The 14,110-nt window shown below is 37.9% G+C and overlaps 1 protein-coding gene across 1 annotated transcript; it reads right to left on the minus strand.

Moving 5' to 3' along the window:
* Positions 1-12,005: 12,005 nt before the first annotated feature.
* On the minus strand, positions 12,006-13,640 carry LOC127118950 (uncharacterized; the record flags this gene model as incomplete). The annotated part of the gene is made up of 1 exon (XM_051049179.1): positions 12,006-13,640. A coding segment is annotated over exon 1 (1,635 nt), but the record flags the coding sequence as incomplete, so codon positions are not given.
* Between the last annotated feature and the right edge of the window lie 470 nt (positions 13,641-14,110).

Consider the following 14,110-nt stretch of genomic DNA (forward strand, 5'->3'; position numbering starts at 1 on the left):
AAATTTAAATGGCAAAAACAAGGCTTGGTGCAAAAATGTGGTTTTCTTGTTCATGAAGAAACTTGGTCATGGAATCACATTGAAATATTGGAAATGATATGGAATTCAATTAGGCATTAGGGTTAGGTCATTAGAATAGGTAAGTTGACTTTGGTCAACCGGTTGGCCAAAAACTCAATAGTTTACCAAAAGTCAATAGTAGGTCAAACTTAATTTTTTTTTAATTTTCTTGTATGAACCATGTAAATGAAAATTCTAGGATTGAATGAACAATATTTTGAATGGAAATGGTCTTTTGTATTTTAAGAAACAATGCCTCATTTCTCAAGTTATCATTTTTCCTTCCAGATTCCAAGTTTGTAACAACTTTGAAATGAATCATGATCACTTGAACAAATGGTTATGAATGAATGATGACATATGAACCAATGGAATAGAACAAGTGGTCTATGAATGCACCTTGAATCAAATATTAATGGACTGAGGATGCATAATGAGCCATGAGAACAATGGATCAAGAATGCACTATGAAATAATGAAATTAATGGACTAATAGATCATGAGAGAATGAACTATGAAGCATGGATCCATGGACTTTGAATGAAGCATATACCTAGGATCAATGGACTTGAATGGAAAAATAGAATTCAACATGACTTGGATGAAAGCTTGAACAAGGCTTTCGATCATATGGATCATCAAGCATGTAGGCATGTAAATCCAATGGTCAACCTATTGAATGATTCCTAAGAATAATAGCATACTTGATGATCAAGAACCACCCTCCAATGGACTAGGGTCCCACAGCTAATCACAATATCAATAGACAATCCACATTACCCACAAATTCCAAATATCCATGATTAGGGTTTTAAGACGAAAACCACCTAATCAAAGACCTCAAACTAAGCACAAGACTCCACGATCAATCCCCAATCAAATGCACCCAAGATTAGGGTTTCAAGATCAAGTCCAAGCTCATAAGGAAAACGCATGATCCAAGAGTACCAAAAGACCAAGAATTAGGGTTTTGTGCATAGGTGAATACCATGATTGCAATCTTTATGAATCAAAGTCCCAAGTATCAAGAATTAGGGTTTCACCCCTTGATTGAAAACCATGATGAAACCTCCATAAATTAAGGTCCCAAGCAATCAATAAATTAGGGTTTTACCCCCTTGATTCCATATGATGGGCTTTCTACATTTCCTAGGGCTTGATCCTCAAGAAAACCCTAATTTTTGTTACGTATAAATAACCATAAACTTTGAATCTATGTTGTATGTTTCACATTGCTAACATGAATGAAGGATGCACATGTATTTGATTTGAATGAGAGAAGATGAATCATAAGCCAAAGGTTGGATGAAAAGTGAAAGGGGGAAAATGATAGTTGCCCCTATTTAATCATCTTAAACCTGAATGCGTGAATTGCGACAGCTTTTTGGATATTCAAGGTAGAAGAGGATTAAATACCAAAATATCAACACAAAAATCCCATTGAGAATAATTTTAATATGAGAAAGGTAAGTTTATTGGGAATATGGAATGGAAGGTAAACTTTTTTATAGGTTCATCTGCTGGGGAATGACTGAAATACTTTGTTGGGGAAATATAGCAGTCACAAAGGAAAGGCATGATATGCATGTTATATGCAATGTATGTTTAATTTTTTATGATGCATGAAGTTATGTATGATATTTAGCAATTTCGTTATTTGTTGATACATGAATGGTATTCACAAGGGTAAGATACTTCTGGTGTATAGTACACTTCGACTCGCCGATATCAGCACCCAAGAACTTGTAATGAAGAAATGCTTCATGTTACCGCCACTGCTGGAGATTTCCACTGGGTCCGACTGGGGAGGAAAGGATATGTGGCCTGATTGGGAAGTCATTGAGATGCTTCCATATACCAAGCATTTACTATTGACTGTTGATCGCTCTTTAGAACTTTCCAAGTAATCAAAGTAATGCACAAAGTTTCCCTTTAAGCCTTCATGCTATGAACGAAGCGACATGATTACCTTATGGTGATGTTTTATGAAATGGTTAACCAAATGCTCATGTGGCGGGAGGTGGGAGCTTTTGGGTTAGGATAAGGGTCGTAAACATGTGATTCTTCGGAACCAACTTCAAGATCAACAATTTTTTTTACACTTTTGCACTTGATTTGAAACATGGAGAGAGCTTGTACCTTAGTGGCCTACCTCTACCCCAGTCTGTAGGGTATCTACATGAATTTCCCCAATCACAAAATATGAAGCAGTCTTGTCATGGGAAAATATTGATCTAACTTGCCATGCTGTCTTGAAACTGTATCTCCTTGATCAACCATTCCCTGAAGTGGTTGAATTTGTAAGTTTAAGGAGTGTCTTAGAGGGGGGTGAATGAGTCACTTAGACTATTTTCCGGATTTTTGAATGTTTATGACTTTTACTTTCTGAGTTGCTTAAGTGATGAAAAGCGGTAAAGACCGGAAAGTAAAGAACACAGCGATGTATAGTGGTTCCCCTCACAGATTGAGAGTACTCCACTCCCCTTTCAACAAGAAAGAGAATTTCACTATAATGTTAGATTCCTAGACAAGACACCTTAAGGTCTTTCTATATATTCTAACACACCAAGAACAATCTTGTTGGATTTATAATGTTTAAAGTCCAATCGAGACTCAATTTCTCACAAATGGACCTCTTGTATCCACACACCGGATAACAAGGATAACACCTTAAAAACTTATTCTTAACAATCCTAAGAATAAGTTGTAATCAAAGAATATAATTCTAAATATTTATAGAAGATGAGATAGTTGAAATTTGAAGTATATCAATTAATCAATTGATCTTCTCCTTTGTAACACTCAATTCTCACAATAATTATACAAGTGTTCTTCAAATGAAAATGAAACTATGATGCTGAAAATGAAGGTTTATGCAAGGTTTCACTCTTAAGGAAATTTGGATGAACACTTAGAAAGTTTGAGAGAATGTGTGTAAATGATTTAAAATTTTGCAAGGAGGTGATTTTGAAATCTGAAAAATGATGTTTATATAATGTCTAAAACACCTCTTCAAATGAATGCAATAATCCAAAGGTTGTCATGTTTCATGATGAAGAAAACATAAGAGTTTCCATGAAGAGATGCATATATTTTTTATTCTGGATCAGTGGTAATCGGCTACCTTAAATTGGGTAACCGGTTACATGCATTCAACATTTAAAAATTATTTGAAAATTACTCAAGGTAATCGGTTACCTTAAATTGGATAACTGGTTACATGGTTCCAACATTACAAAAATATTTGAAACTAACACAGAGTAATCGGTTACTCTAAAGTTGATAATCGGTTACTCTTTCACAATTTTGAAAAATAATTTAAAGAGTGAAGTGTGGTGATTTGTTTGATGCATAAACATGTTTTTAATGATTATGGTATGAATGCAACATGTTATGAACACTTGTATAACTATCTAGAGTTCAAGTGTTACCTTATCCATTTACAAGACGATTCTTCATGTGATTCATCAAGACTTGATCATATGTTGGAAACTTCATTCACGAGCTTGAATCTTGATCAATCTTTTTGTTAATCCATCTTTAGCTTTGTAGCGAGGTTTGTCGTCATCAAAATATCTAAGTCATGTCTTCACAATCTCCCCCTTTTTGATGATGACAACCCAAAATCATGAAAGTTTAATCCCGTGGTGTTTCTCTATCAAAAGCTCCCCCTTAGCTGATGCTCCCCCTTAATTTATGAATTAAGGAGTCTTTGAATTCTGCATATTTGTTAGATAGACACAACCAACATGGAAATAACATAGTAATAATTTATTTTCTTCTCCCCCTTTGTCATTAACAAAAAGGGTGAAAAAGAGAGATAAATAACAAGCATGCAAACAGAATAGACTAAGCATCACATACCACACAAGAAAACTCAAACATAACATAAATCAACATTTGTAACATAGTCTGAAAATAAAACTAGAATTGAACTATAAAAAAAACATAAGCTAGTGAAAAAACAAAAAAACAACAACATGATCAAGCTTAATCACTTTCAGACATGTCGTCTCCTTCATCCTCTTCATCTTCATCAACACTTTCCTCAGCACCTTCTTCACTACGGGTAGGTTGACGGTTTAAGGAAAGGAAGAGTTTTCTAAGAGACTTGATGCCACGTTGAGTTACCCGATGATTGTGGTGCATTGTTGTCTCAATTGAACACATATTATTATATAACATTGCATTGGAAATTTCACCTTCTGGAATGGTTGGAGGAGCGGAAGGGGCGACCGAATCTTTGTATCGATACACTCCATTAGGTATGATACCAATCCCGGTATTCTTTGTTGCAGTCACCTCCTTGATTTCACCGTTCCTTACAGTCATGGGGGTCTTTGGTTCCCTTTGAAGCGGAACACCAGAAGATTCAAGAATTCTTGAGACAATTCGACCATAGGGAAGTCCACCACTCAGAGAAAGTTGATGCATCATGTGTTGGTAGATAACATATGCCCAATTAATCTTCAAATTCAGTTTCATGGCTCTAATCAGCTGCAATTCAAGTTCACTTACTTGAGAATGGTTAGAGTGCTTTGGTACCAACACATAGGCAAGGACGTAGTGGAGCATCCTATCGCTCACAGACAGCATGTTAGCATACTTCACAACCCTTGAAGATTCTGTTCTTTGTCGGCTCATGAGGTTAGCTTGAGTTCCTCTAGAGATGGAAATAGAGTATTCTAGACTATTATAGTTACTCCAAGCATCATTGTCAGGTTCGGTACCATGACAGAATGCTTCTCCTTCCGAAGGGATTTCAAGACATTGTCCCAGTTGACTAAGATCCATAGAAATTTCCACATTCTTGACCTTTGAAATAAAAGCCAAATCTCCAAATTCATATGTTCCAAACTTAATAAAGGAATAGAACTCTCTTATAATGTCTAGGTAATAATCTCCAATATCTGAAACTAGTTTATCTACGCTAGAGTTTCGCAGCAAGGTTTCAAAATTAAAGCTGTGAGACGGAACAACTTGAAAATTAACGTACTTTACCGACATTAGAGTCCGAGTCCGGACAGCATAGCTTAACCGTCTGGATTTTACACTGCCAGCTTGTTGCTCTTATTGAGAAGTCTCTTCACCCATTTTCTTCTTTCCCTTATCTTGTATAGGAGGAGCCATGGAATTTGTGAAAGTTAGGGTTTTGGAAGAGTTTTCTGGATTTAAGTTGGATAGGGAGTATGGTGAGCTGATAGTGAGAGTGTTGTAATAGCTTTGAATGATGAATGGTGATAATGGAGATAGTTAGGGTTTTGGAAAGGGAGAAGGAGGGTTTTGAAAAGGAAGGTGAATGAAGGTTGGAGAGAGAGAACTTAATGCAGAAGTGATTAATTTTTAGAATGAAAGGAAATAAGCATTTATCAAACATACTGCAATAAGTCACGTGTAATTTTTTAAAATAAAATAAATTTTTGGAATAAACAGTGTTAATCGATTACTCAATGGGGAGTAATCGGTTACACAGTGTGAAAAATGCGTGAGAAAACTGAAAAAGTGCAGGGTAATCAGTTATCCATAAGGGAGTAATCGGTTACACAGAATGGAAAAATGTGATTTCAGGCAAAAAATTATAGGGTAACCGATTATCCAAAAGGGAGTAACCGGTTACACAGAGTGAAAATTCGTGAATTTAGGCAAAAATGTACAGGGTAACCGATTATCCAAATGGAAGTAACCGATTACACAGAGGCAAAAAGCACATATACAAATTTTCAAAAGAGAAATTTCACAAAATTAAGAAGGATTAAGAACTTGTGTACCTTGGCCTCATGAATAGTGAATAATTGTGAGATAGTTATATGTCACCTTCATCCAGAATGCCAAGTTCTCTTCGAATCTTATAGAATGGTTCTTTTGCGAGCGGTTTTGTGAAGATATCCGCCAGTTCATTATGAGTATCGACAAAGGTAACTTCGACATCGCCTTTAAGCACATGATCACGAAGGAAATGGTGTCGAATGTCTATGTGTTTGGTCCTTGAGTGCATGACCGGATTCTTTGTGATATTAATCGCACTTGTGTTGTCGCAATGGAGGGGTATGCATCCAAGATCGATTCCATAGTCACTTAATTGTTGCTTTAGCCAAAGATTCTGTGCGCAGCAACTGCCCGCTGCTATGTATTCTGCTTCAGCTGTACTAAGAGCAACACATGCTTGTTTCTTACAGGACCATGAGACTAGAGCATTACCAAGGATGTGACACGTTTCACTAGTACTTTTTCTATCTATTTTACAACCTGCATAATCCGCGTCAGAATAACCAATTAACTTACAAACACTACCTTTAGGATACCATAATCTAACGTTGGTTGTTCCCTTGAGGTACTTCATGATTCTTTTGACCGCCGTGAGATGTGACTCCTTTGGATTTTCTTGGAAGCGAGCACATAAACACACGTTAAACATTATATCAGGACGGCTTGCCGTCAAATATAATAAATAACCAATCATACCTCAATACTTCGTGATATCAATTGACACACCCGATTCGTCTTGATCAACATAAGTTCCGGAGCCCATTGGTGTTGACATTGCTTTGCAACCATCCATTTCAAATCTCTTTAGCAGCTCTTTGCAATATTTTGATTGGCTGATAAAGATTTCGTCTTCTAGTTGCTTGATTTGCAATCCAAGGAAGTAGTTCATCTTTCCCATCATAGACATTTCAAATTCACCTTGCATTATCAATGCAAATTCTTCATATAGTTCTTTGTTGGATGAACCGAAGATTATGTCGTCTACGTAGACTTGAACATGTAAGGTATTCCCTTTTATCTTCTTGATAAATAAAGTCTTGTCTACTTTGCCTTTTTCAAAACCTTTTTCACATAGAAAATTGCTTAGACGATCATACCACGCCCTTGGTGCTTGTTTTAATCCATAGAGCGCTTTCTTCAATTTGTATACATGTGAAGGATGCTTGAAGTCTTCAAAGCCTCGGGGTTGTTTGACATAGACTTCTTCGTTGATGTAGCCGTTTAAGAAGGCGCTTTTGACGTCCATTTGAAAAAGCTGAAAATTCATTGAACATGCGTAAGCAAGTAATAAACGAATAGCTTCTAACCTTGCAACCGGAGCGAAAGTTTCTTCAAAGTCGATTCCTTCTTCTTGATTGTACCCTTGAGAGACCAATCTTGCTTTGTTTCGAACAATTATTCCATTCTCATCAAGCTTGTTCTTAAACACCCATCTTGTTCCAATGATGTGCTTACCACTTGGTCTAGGAACAAGTTCCCAAACTTGATTTCTCTCGAATTGGTTTAATTCTTCTTGCATAGCAACAATCCATTGATCATCTTCTAGAGCTTCATGAATTTTAGAGGGTTCTATTTACGAAACGTGTAACACCCTTCTAAAATACCCCGAATATATAATTAAAATAACAACATATCAATCAGAGTAAATATGCAATCAAGGGTGTCACACAACTACTTCACACCATAATAACTGTCATGCTCTTTATTTAATCAAAATAACATTTTTGCATAATTCGCAGCGGATAGAAATCAACCAACCATTCAAAACATATAACATATTACATGTAAAATGGTTCAACAACCAACAATAAAACAATTAAAACATCCCGTCCCGATGTTACATCTATCAGAGCATGACCCACTAAGGCGACTACACTAGACTCCAAGCATTAGCTTCTACTCAATCACTGCTCGTTACCTGAAAAATAGTTGTAAGGGTGAGTTCCTCAATCGATATAATAAGCATTATAAATCATCATGTAATGCTAAGTAAATTCACACGTTAATCACCCTAATCTTATCATGCATTCAGTAACGGCACATCAACTCAAATATCATACTCAATACCAACAAAATGCAACTCAAATGGGACTCGACTCGTCATGCATATGGTACCATTCGGAGTAAAACTCCCAACTTAAAATCATTGCCATTTTATTGGGCATCAAGGCATAAGCCTTCAACTTTCAACTTAAAATTTGCCAATCCAGGCCAACGTGGTGTGAGCAAAGCTCCGACTTAATGCATATGAATGTATATGGCATACACGACTTTAAAATTTCGACAACATAATAATAATAGCAACACAACAATGTTTTCAACATAATCAACTTATAATCAACTTTGGCTCACCAAGCCTACAACTCAGTATTTTCAACAACTTTCCGTACACGGGACAACTTAACAACTCAGTCATACTTGTAACGACACTTCATAACATAAACCCAACAAATTACTCATTAACTTAACTATAATATTACTTCATAACATACCCCAATCCCTACTATGTCACACACCGCTATCGGCCAATCACCAATTATGTTCACAACATTAAAATACCAATTTTTCCAATTTCCAACAGTGTTAACCGGTTAACGCCCTGGGTTAACCGGTTAACACAGGACAGAACACGCTTTCTGGCCATTTACAACAGTGTTAACCGGTTAACGCCCTGGGTTAACCGGTTAACGCAGACAGGACAGCAATTTCTCAGACATCATAACAGTGTTAACCGGTTAACACCCTGGGTTAACCGGTTAACGCAGACAAAACAGCAATTATTTCACAATTCAACACAGTGTTAACCGGTTAACACCCTGGGTTAACCGGTTAACGCAAGATAGAAAGCTGTTCCTGCGCTAACGCGAAGCAGAATGCAGAATTCTCCGCATTTTTCCGCCGTTGGAGGACTTCCGGACCTCCGATTCCAATTCCGTAAGAAGCGATACGTTCGGGGAATCACGACTCACACAATTACCGATTCAATTACAGTTTTAACACAACTTATCCAACACAATTTCTCAGCATTCAACATCCCAATTAGGGTCAAATCAACGGTTTATCACTACCCATTACATGTTAACCCATAATACCCATTAAACGACGATAAACCCCCCTTACCTGAATTAATCCGGCAAATCTTTAGCTTCAAGCTCTTCTATTCTCCAACCTTTGCTCTCTTGCTCTTCCTCTTTTCCCTTTCTCCACCTTTCAGCCACTTCTCTGCTTTTCACGTAAAAACCCTCTTTACCAAAAAATGAACTCTTTTCTTATTTCCCACTTATATACTTTCCAATAATTATTATTCCAATAATAATAATAATAATAATAATCCAATAATTCCAATTACTTAATTAAATTAATAATTATAATATTAACTTAAATTAAATAATTATCTTATTTTTATTGGGGTGTTACAACTCTCCCCTACTAAAAGAGTTTTCGTCCTCGAAAACATACCTCAAGCGAATAACTCCGGATAAGACTCCTTCATTTGACTCTCAAGTTCCCAAGTCACGTTGCCACCTGCTGGTCCTTCCCAAGCTACCTTCACCAAGGCAATCTCTTTACCCCGCAACTGCTTCAACTCTCGATCCTCGATCCTCATAGGTGATGTTTCAACAGTCAGGTTATCTCTCACCTGTACATCATCCACTTGGACTACATGCGACGGATCAGGAATGTACCTTCTCAACTGAGACACATGAAAAACTTCATGCAAATTCGCAAGTGACGGTGGTAAAGCGATACGATAGGCTACCTCTCCTATCCTCTCTAGAATCTGATAAGGACCAATAAATCGAGGTGTCAACTTCTTCGACTTCAAAGCTCGACCAACACCCGTTATCGGAGTAACACGAAGAAACACATGGTCTCCCTCTTGAAACTCAAGTGACTTCCTCCTCTTGTCATGATAACTCTTCTGACGACTCTGAGCAATTCTCATCTTCTCCTGAATCATCTTAATCTTTTCCGTAGTTTGTTGAACAATCTCCGGTCCAACCACAGCACTCTCACCGGACTCATACCAACATAACGGTGTCCGACATCTCCTACCATACAAAGCTTCAAACGGTGCCATACCAATGCTCGAATGAAAACTATTGTTGTAGGTAAACTCAATCAAAGGTAAATAACAATCCCAAGTACCTCCCTTTTCCAAAACACAAGCTCTCAGAAGATCCTCTAATGATTGAATCGTCCTCTCAGTTTGACCATCAGTCTGCGGATGATATGCAGAACTCAATCTCAGCTTAGTTCCCAAAGCCCTCTGCAAACCTTCCCAGAACTTCGATGTAAATCTAGGATCTCTGTCCGAAACAATACTCGATGGAATACCATGCAAACTTACAATCTTCTCAATATACAACTCAGCTAATCTCTCTAACGGATAATCCATTCTGATCGGAATGAAATGAGCCGATTTCGTCAATCTATCAACAATCACCCAAATAGCTTCAAAATTCTTACTTGTCCTCGGTAAACCAGAAACAAAATCCATACTGATACTATCCCACTTCCACTCTGGAATAGCCAACGGTTGCATTAGCCCAGACGGCTTCTGATGCTCAATCTTTGACTTCTGACAAGTTAAGCACACATACACAAAACGAGCCACATCTTCTTTCATTCCGGGCCACCAAAATATTTTCTTTAAATCCTGATACATTTTAGTAGCTCCTGGATGAATACTCAAACTGCTTCTATGACCCTCTTCTAGAATGCTTCTTTTCAAAATCGCGTCATCAGGAATACAAATTCTTTCCCCTAATTTCAACACACCTCTCGCATCAATCTTAAAGTCACTCTTCTCTGATTGGCCACAACGATTAAGGATATCTACTAATTTCACATCCAATTTCTGTGCTTCTCAGATACTATCCATAAAATCATTATTAATCTTTAGCATTCCTAGCATTACACTCTGCGGGTTTACTTCGCAAACCAAACTCATATCACGAAATTGCTCAATCAATTCCAACTCCTTAATCATCATTGCTGACACATGCAAGGTCTTTCTGCTTAAAGCATCGGCCACAACATTTGCTTTTCCTGGATTATAATTCAAACCGAAATCATAATCCTTAAGCAATTCTAACCACCTACGTTGTCTCATGTTCAGCTCTTTCTGATCAAATAGATACTTTAAACTTTTATGATCGCTGAAAACTTCAAATCTGGAACCATAAAGGTAATGCCTCCAGATTTTTAGCACAAACACCACAGCAGCAAGTTCAAGATCATGCGTAGGATAGTTCTTTTCATGAATTCTTAACTGTCGAGACGCATAAGCAATTACTTTATTATTTTGCATGAGCACACCTCCCAAACCCATCAATGAAGCATCACAGTAAATTATAAACGGTTCCTCCGGATTTGGCAAAGTCAAAACCGGCGCCGACGTCAATCTCCTTTTTAATTCATTAAAACTCTCTTCGCACTGAACATCCCACACGAAAGCTTTACCTTTACCAGTTAGTTTAGTTAACGGAAGTGCTAACTTAGAAAATCCTTCAATAAACCTTCTATAATATCCAGCTAATCCCAAAAAGCTTCTAATCTCGGTAGCCGACTTAGGAGTCTCCCATTGCAACACAGCTTCTACCTTGGAAGGATCTACAGCAATACCTTTTCCTGAAATTACATGGCCGAGAAAACTGACTTCTCTTAACCAAAACTCACACTTGGACAGCTTCGCATACAATTTCTTATCTTTCAAAACATCCAACACTAATCTCAAATGTTCCTTGTGCTCTTCTTCGGACTTAGAGTAAATCAAAATATCATCAATAAATACTACCACAAAATGGTCCAGATAAGTATGGAAAATACGATTCATGTATTCCATAAATACTCCCGGCGCATTAGTCACACCGAAAGGCATCACAGAATATGCATAATGTCCATACCGAGTTCTGAACGCTGTCTTCTGGATGTCTTCATCTTTTACTTTGATCTGATGATAGCCCGATCTCAAATCAATTTTTACTGAACACACAAGCACCCACTAATTGATCCATCAAATCATCTATTCTCGGTAGTGGATACTTATTCTTGATCGTTACTTTATTCAATTGTTTATAATCAATACAAAGCCTCATACTACCATCTTTCTTCTTTACTAGCAACACTGGGGCTCCCCACGGCGACACACTTGGTCTTATAAACTTCTTCTCAAGTAAGTCTTCCAATTGCTTCTTTAATTCATACAATTCAGATGCCGACATTCTATATGGTGCCATCGAAATAGGCCTAGTACCAGGTACCAGATCAATAGTAAATTTAACTTCCCTCTCTGGCGGCACACTAGGAATTTCATCAGGAAAAACTTCAGGGAATTCTTTCACCACTAACAGTTCCTCAATCTTAGCTTTACTCTCAACCGACAACGTCGCCATCAAAGAAAACATCTGAGCTCCCTCTTTCATCAATTTTCGCAATTCTCTGAAAGGTAATAAGTCAACTCCTTCCTCTTCAGGAGTGGAAAACCTCACCGACTTATGATGACAATTTATATGAACATAATTATACTCTAACCAGTTCATACCAAGAATCACATCCATCCCATCCAACGGCAAACATACTAAATCAACATAGAAATCTTTATCGAAGATCGACAACGGACATTTTAAACATACCAACGAAGTAGTTATTGATCCCTTAGCTGGGGTCTCAACAATCAATTCACCATCCAAAGCGGACAATTTTAAACCCAGTCTTCGAGCACAGTTAGCAGAAATAAAACAGTGTGTAGCACCGGTATCAATAATAGTAATTAAAGGAGTACCATTTATGAAACATGTACCTCGGATAAGTCTGTCCTCACTGGAGGTTTGAGTTCCGGTCAAAGCGAACACCTTTCCAGTTTGAGATTTCTTTGGCTTCTGACACTGACTTCCAATATGCCCTTCTTCGCCACAATTAAAACAAATCATTTCCTTGTGCTTGCAATCAGCTATTGCATGGCCAGTCTTACCACAGCGAAAACACCTCTTTACTTCAGCAGTGCATACATTACTCTTATGACCAGCCTGACCACATTTGAAGCAAACTATACCAGCAGGAGCACCTCCCCTACTAGTCCTCTGAGCCGGAGCAACTCCTTGTTTCCCTTTTCCCACTGGGGCATCATACGGCTTGCCACGGTTTTGATGCTGCTTTCCCTTGCGGTCACTGACAATCTTGTAATGAGCATTATTGTCCTCTTCAAATATCCTGCAGCTATCAACCAATTCAGTAAAAATGCGTATCTTCTGATACCCAACAGCCTTCTTAATTTCAGAGCGCAGTCCGTTTTCAAACTTGATGCACTTTGAAAATTCAGCACCAGCACCAGTGTAATGAGGATAAAATTTGGACAGCTCCATAAATTTTGCAGCATAATCAGTGACAGACATGTTTCCTTGCTTCAGCTCAAGGAACTCGATTTCCTTCTTACCACGGACATCTTCCGGATAATACTTTCTCAGGAATTCCCTACGGAATACATCCCAAGTAATGACTTCACCTGCCACGGTCAACCTCTCGTGAGTCTCTAGCCACCAGTCATCAGCTTCGACTGCTAGCATGTGAGTACCATACCGAACCTTCTGAGCTGGAGTGCAATCCATAACACGGAAGATTCTCTCAATCTCTTTCAACCATCCCAAGGCTGCATCTGGATCATGCTTCCCTTTAAACACCGGCGGATTCTCTCTTTGAAAAGTCGCCAAGCTACGTGATCCAGCATCTCCACCAGCATTTGGCAAGTTCTGCACAGCTTGTGCCATTGCTTGCATTGCGGCAGCCATTGCAGCGTCATTCCTTCCAGCCATTTCAACTTATCATTACAACACAACTTAAAGTTAGATTAGTAACAATACACAATTGTTAGACAGTAACGACACGACAACTGGCCGGACAGACCGACCTGCTCTGATACCACTAATGTAACACCCTTCTAAAATACCCCGAATATATAATTAAAATAACAACATATCAATCAGAGTAAATATGCAATCAAGGGTGTCACACAACTACTTCACACCATAATAACTGTCATGCTCTTTATTTAATCAAAATAACATTTTTGCATAATTCGCAGCGGATAGAAATCAACCAACCATTCAAAACATATAACATATTACATGTAAAATGGTTCAACAACCAACAATAAAACAATTAAAACATCCCGTCCCGATGTTACATCTATCAGAGCATGACCCACTAAGGCGACTACACTAGACTCCAAGCATTAGCTTCTACTCAATCACTGCTCGTTACCTGAAAAATAGTTGTAAGGGTG

This window comes from Lathyrus oleraceus, chromosome 2 (assembly GCF_024323335.1).
Source record: "Lathyrus oleraceus cultivar Zhongwan6 chromosome 2, CAAS_Psat_ZW6_1.0, whole genome shotgun sequence".
NCBI classification, from domain to species: domain Eukaryota; kingdom Viridiplantae; phylum Streptophyta; class Magnoliopsida; order Fabales; family Fabaceae; genus Lathyrus; species Lathyrus oleraceus.